Below are 27,651 nucleotides of genomic sequence, written 5' to 3'. Positions count from 1 at the left end.
CAAAATGCTACAATTTAATAAATATTAGAACCTTATTGTGTAAGAAACATAGGGGGAACAGAATCCGACGGCAAAAAAACAGCTGTCAGAATCAGTTCCCCCACTCCCATTATGAGAGGTGTTGATGTAATGGCTTAAAAAATGCTGATTCTATTTTTGTGAGTGTATGGAGCTTAAACAGCATCAATTTGATAAATATAAGAACCTCAGTGTGTCAGAAATATGGGGGGAACAGAATCCGACGGCAAAAAGAAAAACAGTTGTCAGAATCCGTTCCCCCACTCCCATTATGAGAGGTGTTGATGTAATGGCTTAAAAAATGCTGATTCTATTTTGTGTGTGGATGGAGCTTAACTTGCAACAGTTTAAAGAATATATTTTTTGCCTTTTATTATGATAGGAAAGTATAGTATCAAGAAAGTTCGATGACCTGGGACTTGAACTCGGGTCGCCCCAAAGCTAAAAAGAAATATTGTCAGGGGACTGACTACTAGGCTATTGAGGCTAGTGAAATGCTACAATTTAATAAATATTAGAACCTTATTGTGTAAGAAACATAGGGGGAACGGTATCCGACGGCAAATAGTTCAGCTGTCGAAATCCGTTCCCCCACTCCCATTATGAGAGGTGTTGATGTAATGGCTTAAAAAATGCTGATTCTATTTTGTGTGTGGATGGAGCTTAACTTGCATCAGTTTAAAGAATATATTTTTTGCCTTTTATTATGATAGGAAAGTATAGTATCAAGAAAGTTTGACGACCCTGGACTTGAACTCGGGTTGCCCAAAGCTAAAAAAAATATTGTCAGGGTACTGACAACTAGGCTATTGAGACTAGCAACTTCCTTCAATTTGATAAATATTAGAACCTTATTGTGTAAGAAACATAGGGGGAACGGAATCCGACGGCAAATAGTTCAGCTGTCGAAATCCGTTCCCCCACTCCCATTATGAGAGGTGTTGATGTAATGGCTTAAAAAATGCTGATTCTATTTTTGTGAGTGTATGGAGCTTAAACAGCATCAATTTGATAAATATAAGAACCTCAGTGTGTCAGAAATATGGAGGGAACAGAATCCGACGGCAAAAAGAAAAACAGTTGTCAGAATCCGTTCCCCCACTCCCATTATGAGAGGTGTTGATGTAATGGCTTAAAAAATGCTGATTCTATTTTGTGTGTGGATGGAGCTTAGCTTGCATCAGTTTAAAGAATATATTTTTTGCCTTTTTTTATGATAGGAAAGTATAGTATCAAGAAAGTTCGACGACCCTGGACTTGAACTCGGGTTGCCCAAAGCTAAAAAAAATATTGTCAGGGGACTGACAACTAGGCTATTGAGACTAGTAACTTCCTTCAATTTGATAAATATTAGAACCTTATTGTGTATACTCCCATAATACACGGCTTTACTGTACGGCTTACACTGCACAACATTACTCTGTGACGGGGGCACTACATCATAGTAGCTCATGTTATCACAACACAGAAGCTTCTATTTCTCATCAGATAATTATTCAAGGTTCCATGATAGGTTGTACTTGTTTCTGCTTCCTCCCTGGTTTTTTCTTGTGCTGTCAATGGCCATTACTCAGCACCATTTTATAGACTTGTCATACATCCACCACACTACAACAGCATGACACATTTTATACTGATAATTTAAAACCTGCTTAGAAACATCAGGATAACTGAAACCACCGATACTGGTATGGAATATCGAGATGATACCAGGTATCAGTGTCAGTATAAATTTGCCGCACTTTAAAATCCAGCACGAAGAACCATGTGGTGATCATTTTGTATTTTGTATATTGTCTGGCTTAAGTTGTTTCACACCTTCTAAAACCTACTGAACAAATGGTGTTTGCCACTGAATATGCTTTCATTAAGGTCAGAGGAACCATACTTTGAGGGCATCTTCATTGCCAAAGATGCGGACGTATCCTCTTTCGTTGAAGAAATCAGGAGTAAAGTGAAAAGTGTTAGTAATGATTCAGAGTTTGTAGCCCTGCTGTGTAAATGCAGTATTTTTGCCATCTAATATATATATATATTTTTCCTTTTTCATGCAGACGGAAAAGGCACTTGTGGAGCTAGTCAGTGGTCTGCTGCCAGGGAGACTGCTAGAAGAGCAAGCACACTTGATGAAGAGGGTCTTGATGTAGCTGTTTGCAGGCATGGGGTGATACTAAAGGGTCTCAACATGTACAGGGGGGAGATCTTTGCGTATCGCCTGTTCCTGCAGAAGGAGCTTCAGGCAGCCACAAACATTAATTTCTACTGCACTGACATCTCATGCAAGTACTGGCCCTATCTTCAGAAGATGTCAGTCTCTATGCCTGAACTGAGCCTCTTCTTCAAATGAGGCCGTTTCTGTCAGTCATGCATGCCAAGGCCCATTCAGCTAAGTGTGAGGTATTGTCTTTATTATGCCATTTACTATTGCTATTTAATTTAATTATTGATAATGGGAATGCACAATTTATATCTTTGCAAAACTGAGATTGGTGCATCCCTAACCAATAACTTTTTCACACATTTGTTAGATTGTCTGGAGTGGTAGGAATCAGGAGGGTGCTGGCGCAACTGCAGGGGAAGAGGTGGAAATGGTGAACAGTTTCCTCTCTCGTTGTGCCCTCACAACCAAGTACATGACCAAATCTGGTATGTGATCCTGCTTTATTACATTAAAAAAAATGTCTTGTTCTTTCAGTAGTCTTTCATTCTTTATATAAAAATACAGAAGAGAAACCACATTGCGAATCATGGGACACAAAAAGTCTATACTGAATGTTTTAGTATTACTGAATTATTATTTTGTCACAATTGCTTTGAGACGTAACCACCACATCAACCAAAGTAACTGTGACTAGCAAAACTGTCATCCTTGTGTATTTCACAATGACCTGCACCAACTGGATATCAATTATTGTGTTTTTCTGAAGGTTCATCACACTATTACTACCATACTTCGCTGAGTGTCCTGAGGGAAAAGCCAAAAGATATGCGGCAACATATGAATGAAATATATATATATATATATATTTCATAACATATACTGCTAAAATAATACAATACAGATGACAAAATAACATTTTATACCTGGTGAGTCCGCCCTCATATCACCTCCAATTATGACCTTATTGTCTTGGCTGAGCTGTTGCAGAAGTGTCTCCTGATCCTTCCCCCATTTATAAAACACACTTAAGTCATCTGTGATGAATCTGTGACTACAGTCACAGATTCTTCTGCGTTGTATGTGGATTCATGAGGCTCAGGAATCACAACAGATATGTCCTCCTCTTCATCCTCCTCAAACCGTGGTCTCTTTGCTGGTCTTGAACCCTGGACACCACCCATGCTCCCCTTCACTGGTGTTGAAGATAGTTGCAATCCACTACTAAAGGTGTCTGTCTGTTACTGATTTATTAATGATTCTTAATGACAAAAAAAAAAAAAGTATATACACATCAGCATTCATTTATACTACATAATAGCATTTCACCAAACCTACTCCCTGCCCTGCCTCTTTTTTAATCTCTCCCTGCTACAACACAGATGATTTACATGATGTACTAACGCCATGTCCGTCCCACAGCAAAACAAAAAACACAGAGACTGTCAATCTCACCGTTTTTTACTCAATAAAAACAGGGTCTGTGTCTGTAACGTAGGAAAACAAACAATGTATGTATTTTGTCTTGTTTCCAACAGATATTCTATTAAAGCTTATGGCAACCATAGAATGAACAAAACAACACTTCAACATTAACTTAGCAACACGTTAGTGTTGCATATCCGTTTACAAACTATAATTTCAGATTATGCTGGTTCCATAATCGAACAAAAAATGTGTTAGAAGTTTACTTATGGGTTGTGAATTTAAGGTTGGACCCAACAATGTAGGGACTGCAGCATCTTTAATGAGAAGCTTCTTTAAAAAAACGGCATTGAACTGTGACTATGTAACGGTCATGAGCTGGAGTGCCCTTGAGAGTCACCAGAGGTCTCCACAAGACTATTATCTCTCACAAACTACATTTCCCATAACTCACTGCCCAGACTCATCATCACTTATCACTGATCACATTCACCTGTACCTCATTCACTGATTACATTCACCTGTGTCTCATTATCCTGTTAGTCTCAGTCTATTTATACCATGTTCATTCATTCACTCACAGTGCTCAGGGAGGGAGGGAGGGAGGGAGGGAGGGAGGGAGGGTGGGCAGTGCTCAGGGAGGGAGGGAGGGAGGGAGGGAGGGAGGGTGGGCAGTGCTCAGGGAGGGAGGGAGGGAGGGAGGGAGGGAGGGAGGGAGGGAGGGAGGGAGGGTGGGCAGTGCTCAGGGAGGGAGGGAGGGAGGGAGGGAGGGAGGGAGGGAGGGAGGGAGGGAGGGAGGGTGGGCAGTGCTCAGGGAGGGAGGGAGGGAGGGAGGGAGGGAGGGAGGGAGGGTGGGCAGTGCTCAGGGAGGGAGGGAGGGTGGGCAGTGCTCAGGGAGGGAGGGAGGGAGGGAGGGTGGGCAGTGCTCGGGGCGGTGACTGAGTAGTTCTGACATCACATTTTTACGGAAGTCACAGCAGCTTGTGAAAAGGCACAGCTACTTTATACAGGCTTTGTGCATTTGTCTGTGGATTGAATGTTTTGAAGCTCATATGGTAGTTACATAGCCCCTAGACCTCTGTTATCATGAAAAAAGCCAGGGAATTTCAGTTTTGACAATATGGGACCTTTAGCCAATTGTGGGCATGTCAAGATTCACTGCATTTTCCCATCCGCTGTTTGAAGAGGTCACAAAACAGGCAGCAAATGAGACAGGGTCAAATGGGGACAACCTATACTTCTGCCCAGGCATTATCGACTTTGCTAATCATTATTTTGACATTATTGAAAAGGTGAAGATAATCGTGTCTGAAACCTGCAATAGTTTTTTTATTGGTTAAAATCAATGGAGAATATCTCTTTTTTTAAGGCTGCACTAAGAAAAATAGAGAAATCAAAATGCAGCTCTCAAGAAACCAATGAAAATTAAAGACAAGAATTTAAAGAAAACTTTTTCAAAAGACCAAATTAAGGCATTAGGCTGGCAAACCACAAAAGGGATGAAATGGAGCAATGACATAATTAAGAAGGCATTAAAATTTGCTTTGCAGTTCAACTCTACAGGAATTGCAGATTCCCTTGCCAGCAATCAGAACCCTGCAAAGAAGGATGGAATGTATTAAATTTGAGCCTGGTGTGTTGACAGAGGTCTTTGCCAATCCATCTACCTTCGGTTTTAAGAACTCAGACCTTGAAAGGGAGTGTGTGCTGTCCTGAAATGAAATGGCAATCACTCCAAGTGTGGAGCTGTACATGCTCACAGGCAAACTGTATGGTGATGTCACTTCGGCAGGTCACACAGGAGTAGCAACACATGCTTGTGTGTTTATGTTGGCTGGAAACATAACATGGTGGAAACATGTAGTGGCATATCATTATAGTGGCAATTCTAAAAATAGAGCAGAGAACAGGCCAATTACCAAAATAATACAGAGGGCAGCATTCGTAGGGCTACATGTGCAAATCCTTTGGGGTCGACCACACCAAAACATCTGTGCCACATCCAGCCACAATTGGCAGGAGTCTCTATTTCATGCCTGATGTCCCACATCTGGTATAAAGTGCCCTTGTCCGTGGACAGGTGTTCAGAATTGAAAAGACCATCAAATGAAAAGGCATCATCTTCCTACAGGATATCATCCATCTGTTCCATGGGATGAAGATTGGTCATCAGGGAGGTTGGAAGCCTGTTCAAACTGGGGTGATAATGACAACAAAATCAGGAGGAGATGCTGTCACGAGGACACAGGTTTGTGATAACCTCAAGGTTTAGACTGCCTTGAAAATACATTCAGCTGTGAGGTCTAAAAATCCCATACCAACTCCAGCAGAGGTGTCAAAAGTATTCACATTCATTACTCAGGTAGAAGTATACTATGGTTTAAAAAGACTTCTGTAGAAGTTGAAGTATCAACTCAAGCTTTTTACTCAAGTAAAAGTATAAAAGTACTTGTTTCAAAACTACTTAAAGTATAAAAGTAAAAGTAATGTAAGGAAAAAAATGCAATTAATGCTCTCTCTCTCTCTCTCTCTCTCTCTCTGAATCAATATTTGACGCGATTTGCCCTGATTTCTCCCTCGCTTACCGCATCTAGGTTTCCTTCGTAGGAGTTTTGACGCTTCGCACAACCAAATGTGACTACAGCCTCTCACAAGTTACAAAGACACCACAACGCCAATCAGTTTAACGATGTGTATTCAGGAGGCGGGACTCAGATCTAAACCGTTTGTGTAATTGGCCAATTTTTTTTTAAGGACGACAAGCCGGAATGAAAACAAGCCGAAATTAAATAGGAGTAACGAGGCTATTTTTAAAATGTAAGGGGTAGAAAGTACAGATAATTGCGTGAAAATGTAAGGAGTAGAAGTAAAAAGTGCTCTGAAAAATAATTACTCCAGTAAAGTATAGATACCCCACATTTCTACTTAAGTAAGGTAATGAAGTATTTGTACTTCGTTACTTGACACCTCTGAACTCCAGTGGATTTCCATCATGCACTGAGAATTATATCTGTAGGGCAGTTCCTCACCACCATCAGATCTGGGAGCTACCAGGAAGACGACAGTAGCTTTTTGGCAGATTTCCTGGACACAGTGGAACAAAATGTCACTCCATCAGTCAGAGTAGAACAGCTGATGGTGGAGAACAGAACAACACCTGACCTCACAAAAACTGAGAAATGTATTCTCTTCCATCTTGCAGGCTACATTGTCCACAAAGTCGTCAGATTTGCCAGCATCTGTGGAAAATGCTAAACTGTTAAATTACAGTTTTTCTCGATTGCTTAAACACATTTCTTGAAACTATGCCTCATATTCTCAAAACAGTAAACACAAATCCATAACATCTCACCCAATTCCCCAAACATCCTATTTTCAGGTCAAAATGAAGCTCTACACTCAAAACCATTCACTCTTGCTGAAAAACCAAACTTTGCCCTCACACTGGACACACAAGCCCTCATAATCACACACACTACAACATAGTCTAACACACTGGTGCAATAAATTCAAAACAACATTTCCAAAACTGGTAAGTTATGTTACTTGTGGTTCCCCGCCTCACAAACCTTTTCACATGATGAACACCAAAGACACAACCAATGGATACACTGGCACATTTTTATTCATTCATGTACTACACAGTACAACACACACACACACACACACACACACACACACACACAAAAAATTATATATTTTTTTACTCTCTCCTCTAATTTTTTTTTACAGTATTTACTTACTTACAGTAAGATGTGTGTGACCATCATATGACAGTAAAAGAGCACACACAAAACCTTATTCTATGTGGAATTGTATTGGAATGGTAAAGAGTGTTAGTAGGTGACAGGAGGGCCTCGATCCACTCAAGGAGACAATATGATGAACACGTCTAAGAATGTTCCACGTATGGTTGAAATACCATCATTTGCCTAGAAAGATAACATTCTGGGAGTCAAGACTATAAAGGATGAAGGATGGCCAACCTTCACTGTTACACTCTCTGCAGCCACTCTGTGTGACTGTACGACTGCTGGCCTTTTCTTGCAAGAAAATAAACCTCATCAAAGACTATTGGAAAAGTTTGTCTTTTATTCAGTGATAGAATTTTGTTTGTCACCACACCTCCCTGAAGGTTCTCGAGGCGACGGTAAAGCAACTCAAATTTGGCCTTACTCGTAGCCCAGCCTCCCTCATAGTCATACCATTGACAAAGACATGGGCAACTAGAGTGGCTTGAATTTCATCTGAGACTGCTTGTCTTCTTGTCCTTCGTCGTCGTCCTCCTCCTCCTCCTTATCCCTCCTCGATCTCTTCCTTCATGTCTTTCTGGATCCATTGTTCCAAAACTCAATAAACTGATTTGGGCCCTTTTATATATCTATTGAAGGATCTGATTGATGTGTGTTAAATTTTGACTCTTAGTGTTTCCACCTGGGTAATTGTGTGCTAACTGAGCTGAAGCTGTGCTAACTTGAGTGAACAATATTGAGTGCTAGTGCTTTATACATGACAACATGGTGTAGGCAATGAGAAATGAAGGGATTTGTGTGTAGAGTTTTGCAGTGACAGTTCAACAAATTTGACTCATGTGTCAAAACAGGGAATAGTGTTTATAGTTTAGTGAAATGGGTGTGCATTTTGATAAATGGCATTATGGTTTTGAAATTTTAGTTCAAAAGCCTGGTTATAGTGTTTAAGCAATCGAGAAAAACTGTAAAAGAGCTCAAGGCAGGTGCTCTTTGTTGTCCCTCCCAAGAAGCCTATGACTTAACTCAACATATTGAGAAACTATTTAGGACCAAGACCTCCCTCATGGAGCTCCCAAACGCAGTGGATGTCTTGGAGAAAGAAGCTCAAGTCACTCTCCAGCAGGCTTCCATCATGCTGTGGAGTACAAGAAAAAATCACTGATTTCAGCTCATTTCACTGCTGCTCCACATAAACTCATTTGTGTGAGGTTGTGCCACTTATAACGTGCAGTTGACCGCATGATGTATAAACATTTTCCCTGAATCATTTATAAATCAGCACTTACAAAAATGTACCCTGGATTTACCATGTATTGTACAGTAGTAAGTGTTTTGTGTGTGTTTTTTTACTCTAAAATACTGCCTTAACAGGAATAGCACAAAGTTGTGTGACTGGGTGCAGACCTGCTGACCTTTGGAAAACATTTAACATTAATAACGTTATCCTAACGCTACATAATTTGCAAGCTAGCTTGCTTGTTCACCAGGCATTTCAGTTGGCAAAGTAATGTAAAGTTATATGCTCAGTGAACATGTGTTTTGCATTGTTTTTGCACTGCATTGTTTTCTTCACAACCAATTTATATATTGACAATTTTGAAAATATATGAGCATGTAGTATGTCATTTACAAAATGCTTTAAGATAATAAAGTAATTTTGGGCCAATATGTGCATAAATGGAGAAGATATCGAAACTTCAAGGTTAAGGCAAACAAGGTTATTAAAGTTGTCTTTGAGAAATCTTTTGAAAAACCATTGAAACATAAATCCAGGCTTATAAAAAAAATCAAAGCACTCAGTCATATCAATATATTGCCGCACAGCTGAAACATTAGCATTAAGCATAATAGACAGCGGCTGTGTCATACAAAAGTAGATAAGTTGGTAACACTTTTCAATAACAGTACATGAATAATCACGTAATAATACCTGAATTAATAGTATCTTCAACATGAACTCTTGATTAGTGATGATATGAATTAAACATGAGCCGATGTCCCACCGGTGGGACGGTGACAGTAAATTAATAACGTTGTTTGTGCAACCACTGAAAATATGTTGAAAGTTCATGATGCAGGTGGGAGCATCTAGGAGATTTTACATGTAAAATCACAGAGCCGTGTGCCTTTAGCATCACACGCCTGGACAGGACATGTCATACAAACACAGACAAGTCATCCTAAAAATAAAACGTTTATTTGAGGTTAAACATTTAACTGTAGTATATTCAGTAAGATTAATGAAAGACATTACAGACAATTTTAAAACAACCTGCTCAACCATGTAAAAGGTATTGCGCTCTATATGCTGTAGCATTACAAAGTCAAGTGAACTCTGTGGATATGACCATACCCAAAGGTGGAGTTTGTAAAAACAGTATTTATTTAAAATCTAAATATTTTGTGACAATATACACTACTGTTCAAAAGTTTGGGGTCAGTAATTCTTTCATTCAGCATGGATGTGTTTAATTGATCAAAAGTGATAGTGAAAATGTATATTGTTAGAAAAGATTTCTGTTCTTTCAAAATGAACAGAAATCTTCATCTGACAGTGTTCAATACTGATAGAGTTGACAAAGGTCAACCAACTGAAGGTTACAACAAGTAATTGACAAGACAACAATTTAAGACAACACATTTTTAAAGTGATATTTAATTTAATACAACAATCCTTCCAGTAGTTTGTTTTTCTCCTTTTAGCGGTACAGGGTCTCCAGTAGGTCAAAGGATACAAGAAGAGTATTTGTTAGATTGAGTGTAATGGTAAGCATTATTATGTAGCAGCAACAGAAATGTTCCCAATGTGAATCCAAAGGATCTGTAGCCTGTCTTTAAACCACATAAATTATACATACATTTGATTATTATTTTTTTTTACATGTTTGCTCTTTATGAAGTCAGTTACATCAGGGTTTGCTATTGCTGTGATCTCATGTGAGTGACAGGTTGTTAAAGAAAAAAAAAGATGAGTTCAAATTAATTATTTATAACATGAACTGCTATATACCATTAAAAAAAGAATCATCAATTTTGGTTTCATGGTGACAGTAGATGTAAAGATGCTATGTATAAAAGGCATGTAAATCCGGCCAAATATATGTAAATAAAATCATGAAACAACATTAGAATAATTCCCCCTAAGCAAAATAATAATGATAATTTATCCCTATATAAAGAGTTTTGTGAGCACTTGTCAACTCCATCAGCTTACTGTGTTATACATTTGTGCAATTTTGTTTATTTTCTCAATTTTAGCTGCCTTAATATACATATCATAAATGCCAAGATATATCCCACAACTATTTACAGAAACTATTACACTGGGATGACAAGTTGACACTTTAAACCTGTGACCACAGAGACTTCAACATTGTTTGTATAAAATATAAAGAAATATAAAACTTCCAGGACTAAGGCTGCATCCGAAAACGTAGGCCGCTGACTTGCTGCCTCGCTGCCCTATCAGGCACTGACTTTGCAGGCAGCGTTTGTGCATGAAGGCACCTCACAAAACTGATTTTCTGATGAGACTTTTGAGGCAGTGTTACGCTTTAATGATCTACAAAATAGAGCAAGCTTTGGTAAAAAAAAAGTAAAAAAAAAAAAAAAGTAAATATTACATGTATTTTCCAAGTATAGAACATGTATTTAAATAATACTAATACAATTATTTAAAAATAATAGCAATGAATGTCTCGAGTATCCAGATTTCCTTTAGAGGTAACTAAGTCTTTAAGTATTTTTTATTTTTGGATGATTTTTTATTTTATTTTTTTTTAACATAAAGAGAGATTTTGTGTGTTTTGCACCCTTATCTCAAGAATCAGTGATTATTCCTGAGCTCTGGTGGATTTAGAGTTGGGGCAGAGTAACAAGTAACGTGTGTATGAATGTAAGTATGTGCGTATGAAAGAGATAATTAAAAAATGATCTTAAATAAATCCTGACTATAACAGCACAGTAGGCGGCATGCAATATGCACACAGGATGCAATGCGCTAAAAAAAAGGACTTTTATTTTGGCGCGGCAGTATGACGTCATAAGTAGGCGCCGCGCTACTGCATAGGATGTAATTCTTCTGAAGAAAGGTTTGTATTTTTAGTAATTTAAACGGATTAAATCGATACAAACTGTTCAATCAATTTTATAATCGTTTTTACAAGAGATGTAAAGTTAATTATATATTTTTTAATGTAACATTATAATGCTTATATCATTAAAGAACGTTATTTTTTGTAGATAAAACGCATCCGCACATGCCTAACAAAACATGCTCCTATCAGTGCGCTAGCTGCTACCTATTTCATGAATCGCTCATTAAAAAGTAGAGATTAGAGAAACAGAGCTTTTTTAAATTTAGGAGTCAATTGAAACAAATGCTGCGTATAATTCTGAATTGGGAAACAAAGATGTATCTCTGACGACGAGACATGTGTAATGAGAACTTTTACTAACCATTTTTATTATTATTACTTTGTAATGCTTTTTAGTTTTTTTAATGGGGCCATTTAAGGCCAATAACTCACTCGGACTCTCTTACCAGTGAACTGAACTACTGAACTAGAGCTGATTGATCACAGAGATTTAGTTTGGATTTATTTTCTTTCTGTTAATTATTCTCATCTTTAACATGACATTATGTCTAAACACACAGAAAAACTGATGAAGCAACTGAGACACACTGTTATTAAGATGGCGTTTATTAAAGAAGAGAGTGAAGAAATGAGGATTGAAGAAACATTCAGTGTGAAACAAGAAGATACTGAGGAACAAACAGGTTGGTTTCATTCTCAAAGCAGAACTTTGATCCTTGTTTAAAATGGCCAGCTCTACAGAAATGAATGATATTTTTGAATGTAGCGCTATGGCGTTACGAGGGTGAGGGAATTGAGAAAGGTTTACCACACTTTTAACAGAAATGGCAATATATGATCGACTACGCCACCCCGGAAAACCAGGGAAATAGCCCTAAGGGCACACAGGTTCGTTTTGAGTGGATGGGTGAGAGGACATGAGACATATATAGAAAAATAGAAACGTTTATTTTGCTCGTCAATGTTGAATGATAAATAGCTAGATATTTCAACGTTAAAAACTCACATTTGGCATTAATATAAATGAATACCATCAATTTGCATCTATCATACATACATACACTTTAAATAAACTCAATTTATAGAAACTCAACAATCAAGAGCAGAGGTATCTGGAGGTCCGGGCCAGCTGCCAAATTGGAAAACAAACCCGCCCAAATAATCCACTACAAATACCCACACACACGTGAAGGGTTAAATGCCAGAAGACACAGCACTAGGTGTGAACACACCACACAAATGGCAGCTTCGCCTTCACCCTCCAGAAACCTCCAGCTCCTGCAACAAAGACAAAAAATGAGAAACACAAAACATGAATACAATCCAAAAGAATAAAACAAGTCAAATAATTCAAAGGTCTAAACCACCTGACATAATTAGGACTCAGTACCACATAAAAACAAGTTGACATTGAAATAAACCAAATAAATCAAACATACAACCATACATTACCCACAGTTAAACATACATACATACAAGATGCTTCAAACCAATGGAATTCAATAGACGGTGGCCAGAGGAGACAACCAACCAGCTCGCACAGTCAGAGGAATACACAGTACTCAATAGCAACGTGCAACAAAGTCGCAGCAGTTAATAGTTGCCATTGTGATGAACGTCGAGGCAAAACAGCGACGCAGTCGCAATTATACGCGATCACAGTTCAGCATTGATACTCGATTCTCATGAATAGCCCAAGAGACCGTCAGTTACGCAGGGGGGCCTGCCGAGCAGAAAGATAATGTTAAAAACAGAAGCAAATCATTAACACACAAGACTAAAATCTTACATACCGCAGAATAATCCCGGCGCACAAACCGCTTCGCAGTCGCGCACCATATCAGCAGCTCAGTCAGGAACGCATGCTCTCAATGACATGCTATCAATGCCACCGAAAACAAAGTGTAAATAATCAGCCGCGGTCAATTTCTTCTTATTATATAAAAACGGCTACTCATACCTGTGAGGCGTAGGCAGCCAGCACACAGCAGACGAGGAAGCCAGCTTATAGTCCAAGCCTGCGGCAACCATGGATGACGTCACAAGGCCGATACCAAGACGCATGTCATATGGCAAACACACATCCCTTATATCAAACAAGGGGCGGGGCTTAAATTAAGCACAGGTGAATGAAATCCTCATTAGTGGATTCAGTCACCCTGCTACATGAAGAATGTTTGAGTGTCCCTATTAAAGTGGTTTTATTTGACATGGAGCCCCAGATAGCAAGGTGACATTGATTAAATGTTGAGATTCCATCAGAATCATCATTTTGGGTGAGGTTGAAAATTCAATGCTAAATAATATTGGATCAATGTTGAAAAATCAATGCTAAAATAATATTGGAACAATGTTGAAAATTCAATGTTAAAATAATATTGAATCAATGTTGATAATTCAATGTTTTTCAGCGTTGAAAAGACAAACATTGAATCAATGTTGATTTTTGGACAGCTTAAATTTCTCCACTGGTTGCCTAGACAATCCTAACATTGGTTGCCAACAGCCAATCAGATCAAAGCGCTGCATAACGGTCAACAGAGTTCAAGCGCGGCATAACAGATTTCAAGCGCGAAACAGACAGACAGACGAAGCATTCGGGCAACGACAGAGTGATTTTTAGAGGTAAGTTAATCTTAAATCTCTAATCTTTCATTTCTCACTTTTATTTATCTATATTTCTTACAACTTGTTTGCTTTTCCTGGGTGAGTCGGAATTAACTGCTATGTTAAATGTATTAGTAACATGAACACAAACCAACGGCCGGGATTTTCCCTATTAATATATTGAATTTCAATTTGTCTTTTACCAAATGTCATCGTGGGTAAAACCAACAGTGGGTAAATTGTTCATTTTCATTCTAGGGCGAACTAACCCGTTAAAAAAAGGCGCAAAGAAGCGGGAGTTCTTTGGGCACGCAAATGGAAGACGACGGGCACGATGGGTAATATAATTTTTGTATTCAAATAATAGCAAGCTGTTTATTTATTTATTCATTCATTTATATCTGAGTTCTGATTTCTGTTCTGGTTCTTTTGTTTTATGGTTACTCAGCTATGTTGCTCTTATTTTTGTTTTATTTTATAATGCATGTTATATCTTTTTTTATTTTATAATGCATGTTATATCTTGTTTTATTTTTTAATGCATGCTATATTGTTTAATGTTGTTCTTCTGTAAAGCATTTTGGTCTGTTCTAAATGTGCTAAATAAAATTGAATTTGAAATATTTATCAGAGTAATGTTTCATTCTTTCTTACCGTAGTACTGCGCTGTTTTTGTCTTTGTCACCACGAAATGCCATTTTTATTCTGAATGTGATATTTCCTGTTCAGTTTGGGGGGCATACATACATTTACTTGTAAACTGAAGTAGTTTACTTTGAATGACATTTTGATTAAAAAACTGGTACATGGTCTCTGTCTGAAAGGAGTCATTTAAAAATTCAAGAACAGTACAAGCATGATAAACTAGCATAGAATCTTGCTGTACATAAAGCAAGATTGATTTTATATTGTTTCTATGTTGATTCAATGTTAAATAAGTGATTTAATTATGGTTGAAATAATATTGATTTTATGACCATATTGATTGATTTTTCATCGTTGAAATAACATTATTTCAGGGTGCAAACCTGATGAAAAATCAATGTTAAATTTCAACATTGATTCAATGATCTTTTGGTTAATACATTAACATTGATTCAATGTAGATTGGGTAAAAACAAATCGGCGCCTATGACCAGACACATACTGTTGCCTTCAAATGCATGTGAGAAGATCCTACTTAATTTAATGTATGACATAATGAATGCCCAACTAAGGTAAACAATACAGCAGAGTCCTGCATGGTTCCGATTTAGTAAATCCGCACCCGCCTGTACCCGCAGTGCTTAAAACCGCACCTGCCCCATTTTCCGACAGCAGCGCTAATTAAAATCCGCACCTGACCCGACCCGACCAGCTTAAAATAGAACCGACCACCTGACCCGCAAACCGAAATAAAATCACATTATAGACACACTTACAAAAATATTTATTGCCAGGTCATACAGAAGTTATTACACGACAATTAACACAAGGACAACTTCAGCCGAAGCTGTCAAAAGGCCGGTACCATGAAGAACATGGCTAACGTTACCACAAAACTGAGTAGCCTAATAACATTTTACCAATCAAACAGACACGGCTGCAACACTATATGCCACGCAATTTCGTCTAGCCTACATCTGACAATTTTGGATTCAAAGACGCCCTGCACACCACACATAGGCCTACTTAACAGTGTTAAATTTGAAAAATACCAGTTATCTGCGTGCTTCCTCAGCGATGAAGTTCCACATTTGCAGCTATCCAACACGAAAATGTTTGCAGCAAAGCCTTTCACAATATTGTTTTCTTCAGATAACTCCAAATTTCTCCCACACACTGGACTTGATTTTTGATGACGTGTTGTCGACAACTTTACAATCTCCACTAGCTATTCTTTTCTTCAACTCCTCAGCATCCATCTCAACGACTGCAATCAGATCGCGTGTGCGGTTATGATGCATTTTTAAAAGTGAAAGTAGGTATAGATCCTGGGAGGGCGTGGGCACAAATAAACTGATGTGGATTTTAAATTATTTTATCAACTTGAAATACATAGTAGATGTGTAGATGTGTTCCTAAAAATATGCATATATTTTTACGTTTGCACGTGATTGTTTTAAACCCGTGTTTAGACCCGTGTTTCCCCCGTGTCCGACCCGACCCACACCCGTTTCCGCAAAATTTGCGGGTCACCAACCCGTGCAGGACTCTGCAATACAGCATAAACAAAACAAATATTTTGAGTAACATTAAACCCAATGCCTACTATTAAACAGAAAACATTGAAAAACATTAATTTATACCACTTAATTATGCAATCAATTATGTAAATAACATTTCCGCTTTCATATTTACTTCCTCTCTCTCCAAAGATCCGTTATTTTTTTTCCAAAATAAAAGTCCCGATTTCTGAATGCAACTTCATATGTTAAAATGAAAGGAACATTTTTTCTATTTCTTTAATTCACTTGTATTTACATTTTAGTTCTCCTATTTAATGTTTAAAAATTCCCTCGCCGAGATGCGGCCACTTCCTGTCTGGCTTTGACCGGTTTCAGCTCCCAAACCCGGGCGTGGGTGGTCTCGTTCGATAGGTCTCGTCCAGAGCTAGGGCTGTGACGGTGGCAGTTTTTTACCACTGCGGTGGTAATGGACCAACTACCGGCGGTGTTGCAGTGGTTGGGGTGTTGTTTTGAAATAAATAAAACAAAAACAAAGAAACAACACACTAAAGCCTGTATCTTCATGTTTTCTACTTGTAAAAGGTATGAAGAGCGAATTTTATCTTCCACAAGGGCAAGACATTTAGGCTATGTTTGCACGCTGCCAGAGAAAGCCAAACTAAAATCACCCGCGCGTGTGAAGCGCGCTTTACAAATAAACTTGACACGCCTTACCAATTACCATATGTCTAATAACAAGCACAAACAAACTGTGTTAAAAAGAATTTGACGTACAAGTAAAAATGTAGGCTATCTGTCCTACAGCGTTTTTTCTACTTTACCACAGTAAAGAATACGAAAATAATAGACTTAATTAAAAGCGAACAAAGGAAGAAACGTTTATAATCCCCTTCGGAAATGGGTGAGACGCAATTGAAGATATGGGAAAAGAAATGAGATTCCATGCAGGGATGAGTATATTTGATTAGTTGATTTAATTATAGAATATCTAATATGTTGTGCGATTATTCTCTAAAATAAAATCTCCATGTTCTGGTGCTGATGCGGTGGTGACGCGTTCATATATGGGTGAGACGCTGCCAATAACGCACATAACAGCTGTCACAAAGAACCGGCAAAAGTAATGATTATGAATGTGTCAAATATAGCAAGGAGACATTTGAATTGTTTATTAATAAAGTTTTTTTTTTTTTTTTTTTTGTCAGTGTCGGCTGCAAAGATGAAGTTGACGATGCTGACTCGTCATCTTCGCAGTGAACGTGCCTATATAGAGAAATGCACACTTCATACGGAATACATAAGCATATGCTAGTCAGTTTATTTTCGTTTTGAATTGTTTAGTTTAAAAGTAGACAATTCAAGCTTTCTATATGGAATAACTAATGGAATATTTTTAAATTCGCTGATAATCGGGTGACCAGATCGCAAACCAGAATTCAAAGCCGACAAAGTTTAAATTTATGGGCTCACGCACAACTCTCTCATTCGTCATGAATTCAAACTTTTCCATGGCTGCGATATAACATTTAATTGTTAACCTATTATTTCTTTTGTAAACAAAGCTTTGTGTGTCATAATATTAATGTAAAACAGCATTCACATACAAATTCACATTCACATTTTTTTGGCGAACCACCGCCGGTACTACTCAGCCATCGCCGCTATATCTCGGAAACGGAATTTCGCAACGAGTTGGCACTCAGGCTGCTAACTGCTCCCTGGGCCCGTTGGTTCCGAAGTGCACCCTTCTCTGTTGGACCCCACATCTCCGCTTCGTGGACGGGAGCGTGGCTTGGGAGTGGTCATGGGGGGTCAACGGGACATTTGCCCACTATAGTGGGTAATTGGACAAATAGTGGGTTCGTGGGACGGGGGCGTGGCTTGTGAGTGGTGGGGGGGGGGGGTCAATGGGACATTTGCCTACTATAGTGGGTAATTGGACAAATAGTGGGTTCGTGGGACGGGGGTGTGGCTTGGGAGTGGTGTGCTCTCTTAAGGGCCGGAGTGTGCTCGTTGTACCATGGCGTTGGACTATTTTCTCGCAAAGGAGCAAATGTGTCTAAAGTGCTGGAAAAGAGAGAGTTAAAAGTTTCTGTCGCAATATCGAGTTCTTCTAAGCTATCTGGGATGCTGAGATGATGAAACTGATCAGGAAGATCATTAATAAAGTAATCTTTAGTGGCAGAAGGGATAGGTCTAACATATTTGTAACTTTGCAGCCTTGGCTAAGTGAAGTTTACACGAGACTAGATAATGATCTGAGATGTCATCTCTCTTCTGCAGAATTTCAACGGCATCAACATTGCATGTGATAATATTAGATCTAGAGTATGAGTACGACAATGAGTAGGTCCTGACACGTGTTGTCTAACTCCAGTAGATTTAAGAATGTCTTTAAATGCCAATCCCAATGCATCTTTATCGTTATCTACATGTATATTAAAATCACCAACAATTAGGACTTTATCTGCAGCCAGTACTAACTCTGATAGAAAGTCAGCAAATTCTTTAATAAAGTCTGTTAAGCACCAACACTTCAATATAATTATATTTGAAACTAGACTTCTTAGTAATTCTGAAAATATAACTATATTACAGCAACACCTCCCCCTTTGCCTTTCAGATGAGGTTCATGTTTATAACCGTAATCTTGGGGGGTGGCACATCTAGATTACTGTCTGTAATCATATCATTAACAGTAAGTGCTTTTGAAGTAAGAGATCGAATATTCAGCAACCCAAGCTTTATCATTTGCTCATTTGTATTGTATTTGTTTTTAAATTAAGACTTATTTTTACCCTTAGATGGGTTTGGAAGTTTTTTGTATTTCCTAATTCGGGGAACAGACATATCTCTATATGATGATATCTAGGTGAAAAGGTCTCTGGCCACATTTACACATAGCCGGGTATTTAGAGAAACGAATATTTCTCTCCCTCTGTTTTCAAAAATAACATCGTGCACACAACATCGTTTTCAAAAAAGTTGTTGTTTACATCAACCCGCATAAATACGCCATCGAGCAACATCATAATTATGCCAAACCTATGGGCGACAGTGTAGGGAGAAGGATAAAGCCATGCAAGCCAATCAGAATCCTCAAAATCGACAACAACGAATAGCACTAGCGACTTCCAGTTCCTTTCAAAACAACAGACATGGCGCGAGATTCGTTTGTGTGGACAGACAGCGAAGCAAATGCAAACAGGCCAAAAACGTTTGCACAAAAGTAAAAATGAGTATCACCTTAACAGCATCCATGATCAAATAGTAGCCAAACAAACTCTAAACATAGGGCGCTCACATGACGTAAGCATTTTCTGGCGCATAATGTGACGTTTGAGAACCTAAAACCCCGTTTCTCCCAGTTGACATGGCAACACATAACCGGCGTTTTCAGAAATCTCCACTTTGGCCGGAGTTTTTAGAAATAATCGTTCTCTGGGATAAAAACGGCGGTTTCGTGTAAATGACAGGCCAAAACACATTTTCCCATCGTGTAAACGCGGCCTAAATGTGATGGGATTTTTCTGACCTCAGTGACGCGAGACAGCTGGTAGATGATCGGTTTAGCCAGTCTGTCTGCTTCCTGACCTGAGCCCCAAGTCATATTTGAGCTATAAGACTATGTGCAATATTACCAGAGAGAAGAGCAGCACCATCCCAGGAGGGATGAATACCATCTCTTTTCAAACAGGTCAGGTCTGCCCCAAAAACTTTTCTAATTGTCTATGAATTCTATATTATTTTGTGGACACCACTTGCAGGACAGTGAGGACAGTCTACTAAATATTTCATCACTCTGGCAAACAGGAAGGGGGCCAGAGCAAATTACAGTGCCTGTACTTACAATCGTACTTGCGAGTTTACACACCTCTTTAACGTTAATTTTAGTGATTTCCAACTGTTGTTTGATGAACTTGTAAAAGGCGTGAGTGCGCAAGAGAAAAATAAATAAATAAATAAACTGCGCATGGATGGCACGCTAACAGGCTAGCGAATTACTACCGTGTTGTGCTAGCAATAACGATTTAGATTGAAGCTAGCAATGTCAGGTTAATGTGTGGTGTTGAGTAAGTTATATTTAGCAGTATAAACAGCAAGGAATGATTGTAAATAATGATTCAAAACAGAAATATATATGAAGCTTACAGACGCAAACCAACTCAACAGCAGCAGCAAGGCAGACAGGAGCAATCGATCATGCACCTTTCCTGATCCCGTCATGGATCGCCCAAAGTGCAACCCCGCTACATGTCGGAGCACTGCCCACAAGGCTATTGGCTCTGACAAGTATTACATCTTTAATAGCATTAAAACACTCTGCTAACTTTGGGTTGAGACAAAATATAAATATCATTGTCATTACAATGAAAACTAATGATAATGTCCCCCATGGGAAACATGTACAAGGAGAAAAGCAGAGGACCTAATACAGAGCCATGTGGCACTCCATACTTTGTTGTAATGAGACATCTTTTCATTTACACAAAGTGGTAATGGTCAGACAGTGCACACAGCCGCGCACACAGAGAGAGCTGCTTTTCAGATAGCGCACAAACTCCGAATTTATCCCTCTTTCGTGTCTCCTTGCATTTGGATGGACACACAAAATTGTCAAAATACCCGTCTCAGCAAGTATTCTCGTAAACCCAGCCAGTTGAGTTGTCTTTGGATAGGTGTATTAGGTCTTAAAGTGACAGCAACCTATAAATACCTGGTGTTGTCTGTATGTCATTAATGTTAACTAAACAACAAAACACAGCTCTAACAAAGATTAATCCATAATGAATTTATACAGTGAACATAGTGTTATTTTACGTTTAATTATTACATTTCTGTACCTGAAATGAATATTACAGTTAGATCTTACTTTATTTGTAACTTGTTATATTGTATTTATCTATGCTTGTAATTAGTGTATTTGTTCTTATTTTTACTGAGTCGTCACTTGAACTATTAGTTAGGCAAGTAGTTTTTGCTTTTGTCTTGGAGTACTTAAAGTGCAATAAATGGAAAGAAAAGTTTACTCAAATCCCCCATCCCCATGGAGATTAAACTATACCTGACTAGTTCTTTTAAATCAAATGATTTTCTTTTTGGTAAGAGGGGTTTGATAATTGCCAGCTTGAAAGTATTTGGGACATGTCATAAAGCTAAGAATTAACAATATTGAGAAGAGTTAGCTAAAGCCGGGGACACACTTAACGACTGTAAGGCCGATTATGAATGTAATTTGATACTTAAGGTTGATCTTGCCCAAACAAGCCGAGTCAGAAGCAGTTACGTTCAGTCTGTGTTTAAAATCTGCTACAGTTGGAAACAGTCTGTAAGTGTGTTCAGTTTAGTCTTAGAATGTTTCAACTAGTCGTTAAGTGTGTCCCCTGCATTAGTGAATAGCGAATGTATATAGGATCTAGTGTACATGTTTGTTTGTTTTTTATGCTTTACATGTCTAAATGTTTTAAATTGTGTCGCTTTGTGCCATTAAACTGGGGTTCTTTTTTTCTTAGATCTGATGGCACTAAAAGAGGAGAGTCAAGAGGACACTAAAAAGGAAGTCAAAGATCTGTATGCAAAACATGATTTAATACCTGGAGAAAAATCCTTGTGTTGCTCACAGAATGAAAAGACTTTGTCACGAAAAAGAGCTCAAAATACAGAAACTGGAAGTTATATCACCTGTGAACATTGTGGAAAGAGTTTCATAAAACATAAAAACCTTCAAGTTCACATGAGAATTCACACAGGAGAGAAGCCATTTACTTGCCAGCAATGTGGAAAGAGTTTTGCTCAAAAAGGTAGTCTTAAATCCCACATGAGAGTTCACACTAAAGAGAGCCCTTTCACCTGCCAACAATGTGGAAAAAGTTTCACTCAAAAAGGAAACCTGAAAGTCCATATGAGAATTCACTTTAAAGTGACCCCATTCACCTGCCAACAATGTGGAAAGAGTTTCACTCAAAAAGGAAGCCTTAAAGATCACATGAGAATTCACACTGGAGAGAACCCTTACATATGCCAACAGTGTGGGAAAAAATTTATTCGAAAAGGAAACCTAAAAGTCCATATGAGAGTTCACACTGGAGAGAGCCCTTACACCTGTCAACAGTGTGGAAAAAGTTTTTCTCAAAAAGCAAGCCTTAACTGCCACACAAGAATTCACACTGGAGAGAAGCCTTACAAATGCCCTCATTGTGAAAAGAGTTTTACTCATAAAGGAACCCTTAATAAGCACATGTCAATTCACACTGGAGAGAAGCCGTTTGTATGTGGTCAGTGTGGAAAGAGTTTCAGATTTACAATAACCCTTAATTACCACATGAAGATTCACTCAAAAGATAACTGTTTAATATGTCATCAGTGTGGTAGAAGTTTCACAGACAAGAATCACCTTAAGAATCATGTAGAAATTCACATCGGAGAGAAGCCTTTCATGTGCCATCACTGTGGAAAGACTTTTAAAAAAAATGCAAACCTTGAGATTCACACAAGAATTCACACTGGAGAGAAGCCTTATACCTGTCTTCAGTGTGGAAAGAGTTTCACAGTTAAAGGAAACCTTGACATTCACTCAAGGGTTCATACTGGAGAGAGGCCTTACAAGTGTCTTTGGTGTGAGAGTACTTTCAAATATCATAGAGACCTGAAATTACATTTGCAAACTCATTCTAGAAAGAAATTACGAAGATCTGAGTGTGACAAGAGGATTATGAAAAGGAGCAATTTAAGAAATTACCTGAAATGTCATTTGCAAACTCATTATAGAAAGAAATTACAAAGATCTGAGTGTGACAAGAGGTTTATGAAAAGGAGCAATTCAAGAAATAACCTGCTCATTCACTCTGGAGGAAGGCGATTTAATTGTGACCAGTGTAAAAAGACATTTCTTTTGCCATCACACTTACAGATACACATGAAAAGTCACGCAGAAGTGAGACCCTATAATTGTTCTTTTTGTGGAAAGCGTTTTAAATGGCTCAGCAATTTACAATTGCACCAGAAATTATCTGTCTGTGTGAAATCAAAGCTACATTCACGCAGCAGATGAATGTGGCCCAAAATGGATTTTCTGCTCAAATGTGTGTGTAAATATATATTTGTATGTATATATATTTGTATGTTTATATATATATATATATATATATATATTAGGGCTGTCAAAAGATTAATCGCATCCAAAATAAAAAGTTTGTGTTTACATAATATATGTGTGTGTACTGTGTATAATTATTTGTATATATCAATACACACACATGCTTGTATATATTTAAGAAAAATTTATAATTTATATATAAAAAAATTATATTTATATAATAAATTATATATAAATATATACAGTATATGTATGCAAATATTTCTTAAATATATACATGCATGTGCGTGTATTGATATATACAAAATAATTATACACAGTACACACACATATATTATGTAAACACAAACTTTTATTTTGGATGCGATTAATCTTTTGACAGCCCTAATATATATGTATATATATATATATATTTATATATACATGTATGTATGTATGTATGTATGTGTATGTATATATATATATATATATGTGTGTGTATATGTATATGTATATGTTAGGGATGCACCGATATGAACATTTTGGCCGATACCTAAATTCAAATTGTGATATACTTTGATAGCCTGAATACAAAAACAAAAGGCTCGCCATTAAAAGCCATGTCCCAAACACTTAAACATAAATCAAACATATACTATACAGTAGCCTAGTTTGAACCAGTGTACGATTCTTTAACTTCTTATTGCCAACTTTCTTTATTAAAAAATGGTAACACTTTATAATAAGGTTTCATTTTGAACCAACAATTAATGAACAATACTTCTACAGCATTTATTAATCCTAGTTAATGTTAAGCACAACATTTTCTAAGACATTTTTAAGATCCAAAGTTGTATCTGTTAACATTAGTTAATGCACTGTGCATGAACTAACATGAACACAGATATTTTATTAACTAACCAAAACAAAGGCTTTTGCTCTATGTTAGTTCATGTTAGTTAATGCATTAACAAATGAGACCTTAGGGAACACGACGACTTTTTGGAACAATATTCTCAGAAGGCGAAGCACTGCTACTTCTGCGGAGTGATTTACTCCAACTCTGAGCGAACTCTCTGCTCCTCACCACGGGGCTTCTCAGGTGCTGTGAGCAAATCACTCCGCCCAAGTAGCAGTGCCTCACCTTCTGAGAATATAGTTCCCAGTATGTATACAGTTAGAAGATGGCTGTATCTCATGTGACCTTGTTATTTGCTGTGATTATGCTGTGAAAATGTTGGCGTTATTTTGTCACTTATTGGGAGCAGTAGGCTAGCTGGAGCCGTTTACCTCCAGTCTTTCTGCTAAGCTAGGTTAGCGGTGGGTGCGTCTGACAGAATTACGGCATGCACGGAGATGAAAAGGGTATGTATGGACTTATCTAACTCTGAGGGATATGGTGAATAAGCCAAAGCCCCAAAAAGTCGGCGTGTTCCTTTAAATTAAAATGAAATACCTAAATAATGCAAACAAGTCATTGGATAACATTGGGCTGCATATAATGAAACAAAATGCATGTGCCATGGATAAATAAAATGGAATTGCCTCCGCACGGACAATATAAGGAAATTATTTTAATCAAACCATATTAATGAAAATATTAGGAGAACAAGTTATTAATAATTAGTTATGCTAGTTATTAATAATAACACTTCAATCATTTTTTCTTCAAAAATATACAACAATTCTTGAACAATACAACAAAAATATAGAACAATTCTTGTTCGCCAGTGTTCCAGCGTGACGAGCGAACAAGAATTCACAACATTCTTTTACAGTTGTGTTCTTATTATAATGTTATTAAGCCTATATGACAGATTTGTGTTGCACTTAACTATCTTCCTTTTCGAAGTGATTCCATTCATTCAAAACCATCACGGTGAACAGTAAATTATCTATTATCTATCGGCCTTGATATATCTGCCTAATTTTCTTATCGGATCGATAACGCTAACATAAAAAATTACCATTTATCGGCTGATATCGATATATCGTGCATCCCTAGTATATGGATAAAATTAAAATAAAAATTCCCAATTTGTTCTTCATGAATTAATTTTACAACAATACAAATAGCAACACAAATCTTAAATTATGTCAGTGCTAATGTTTTGTCTCAAGATGCACACCAGTAATGTTTTTTTTTTTCCTTAGGCACGTTTATAAAAACTATTTAACTGTCCCAAATTAACTAAGGTCCAATCCTGGCTTAATCTAAACCTCAGGCTCAAGAAACATACACAAAATTCATCACATCTGCATGAAATGAAAATACGGCACTATATGCAGTGCAGAATCTGTTGTACCACCTCGCTAAGCAGCCTTGCTCTAACTTCTGCAACACAAAGACACTCTTTTACTTTGCCAAAGTCTATGTTGTACACATTGATCTGAAATGAAAATGTACATGTGTAGCATAGTGTTGTTAAGTCAAGTCACCTTTATTTATATATCGCTTTATACAATACAGATTGTATCAAAGCAGCTTCACATTGATAACATGAAAATAATACAACAAAGTTTGTTTCTAGAAGAAAATTGCGTCATCGTCCACCCTAAGTAAGGCAGATCAATAATATTGCTGAATATTAAATGTCCGCAACTAAGCAAGCCAAAAGGCAAGGCAACAGTGGCAAGGAACCAAAACTCCATCAGGTGACAGAATGGAGAAAAAAAACCTTGGGAGAACCCAGGCTCAGTCGGGGGCCAGTTCTCCTCTGGCCAACGAGCGAACAGTGTATGATTATGATCCAGGCAGCGTTAGAGGTCAGAAGTCAGATTGGTCGTGTCGATGAGGCCTTCACAGGGCTGATGAGGCTGGCACTTCAGGGATGCATCATGGGTGAGTCCAGGTGCAGGTCCACCATCTGATCTGGATACGGCCAGGGTCCAGCTGACTTCAGTAAACAGGGAGAGACTGGTTGACACTTCAGGACTGCGTTGTCATCATGTCCAGGCGCAGGTCCTTCATCGGATCTGGATACGGCCTGGATCCGGCGGACTGCGGTAAACCTCGGATAAACAGAGAGACTAATATTAGCGTAGAGGCCATTCTTCTTATGATGTAACAAGTACATCAAGATTTATGGGAAGTGTTCCCGGTTCCGGCTGACCTAAACTATGCAGCCTAATATTGAATTCTAGAAGTCTATAATGTGTTATGTGTATGCTAGGTCAAAGAGATGTGTTTTTAGTCTAGCATTAAACTGACAGAGTGTGTCTGTTTCCCGAACAATGTTAGGAAGACTGTTCCAAAGTTTTGGTGCTAAATAGGAGAAGGATCTACCACCAGCAGTCGATTTTGATATTCTAGGTATTATCAACTGGCCGGAATTTTGAGATCGCAATAGACGTGAAGGACTATAATGCATTAAGAGCTTGCTCAAGTACTGCAGAGCTAAACCATTTATTGCTTTGTAAGTAATCACCAATATTAAAAAATGTATACAATGTTTAATAGGGAGCCAATGCAGTGTTGACAGAACAGGGCTAATATGGTCATACTTAGAAAATTACTAGTCATCCAATTTTTTTTTATATCAGCTATGCATTCCGTTAATTTTGTGAATTGGTAAGTTTCGTAAGGGCATGAAGAAATATAGAGCTGAGTATCAGCATAACAGTGAAAACTAATACCATGGTCCTAGTACTGAGCCTTGTGGTACGCCATACTGAACTTGTGATCAATGAGACATCTCTTCATTTACTGCTACAAACTGATAACGGTCAGATAAGTATCCATGCTAATATAATTTTAAACCTTAAATCTTTATACAGATTTAAACCATGCTAATACAATTCCACTAATGCCAACATAATTTTTGAGTCTATTTAAAAGAATGTTGTGGTCAATAGTATCAAATGCAGCACTAAGATCGAGCAACACTAATAGCGAGATACAACCACGATCGGATGATAAGAGCAAATCATTTGTGACTCTAATGAGGGCAGTCTCAGTACTATGGTACGGTCTAAATCCTGACTGGAAATCCTCGCAGATATCATTTCTTTCTAAAAAGGAACATAGTTGTGAGGATACCGCCTTTTCTAGTATCTTTGACAGAAAAGGTAGATTCGAGATAGGCCTGCAATTGACTAATTCTGTACGATCAAGTTGCGTTTTTTTAACAAGCGGTTTAATCATAGCAAGCTTAAAAGTTTTTGGTACATAGCCTAATGACAAAGATGAATTAATGATATTAAGAAGAGGATCTATGACTTCTGGAAGCATCTCTTTCAGTAGCTTAGTCGGTATAGGGTCTAACATATATGTTGTCGATTTAGATGATTTAACGAGTTTAGCGAATTCTTCCTCTTCTATAGCAATGAATGAATTGAATTTTTCCTTAGG

General features: G+C 37.8%; 1 protein-coding gene across 1 annotated transcript; it reads left to right on the top strand.

Annotated features, from left to right (window-relative positions):
• The first annotated feature begins 11,381 nt into the window (after positions 1-11,381).
• On the top strand, positions 11,382-23,369 carry LOC311289513 (uncharacterized protein). The gene is made up of 3 exons (XM_084407586.1): positions 11,382-11,444; positions 12,011-12,133; positions 21,739-23,369. The coding sequence occupies exons 2-3, from the start codon at positions 12,019-12,021 to the stop codon at positions 23,274-23,276; spliced, it is 1,653 nt and encodes a 550-aa protein (XP_084263712.1). The 5' UTR covers positions 11,382-11,444; positions 12,011-12,018; the 3' UTR covers positions 23,277-23,369.
• Positions 23,370-27,651: the final 4,282 nt, after the last annotated feature.

The sequence above is a fragment of the Rutilus rutilus genome, assembly GCF_951802725.1.
Source record: "Rutilus rutilus genome assembly, chromosome: 4".
Taxonomy (NCBI): Eukaryota; Metazoa; Chordata; class Actinopteri; order Cypriniformes; family Leuciscidae; genus Rutilus; species Rutilus rutilus.
Note: the sequence above shows the minus strand (reverse complement) of the source record. Positions and strands in the feature narration are given on the sequence as shown.

Coding starts and splice junctions, on each gene's coding strand:
- LOC311289513 (XM_084407586.1), top strand. CDS start 12,019: ATGAAGCAACTGAGACACACTGTTATTAAGATGGCGTTTATTAAAGAA. Junction 12,134..21,738: donor AGATACTGAGGAACAAACAG/GTTGGTTTCATT, acceptor TTTTTTTCTTAG/ATCTGATGGCACTAAAAGAG.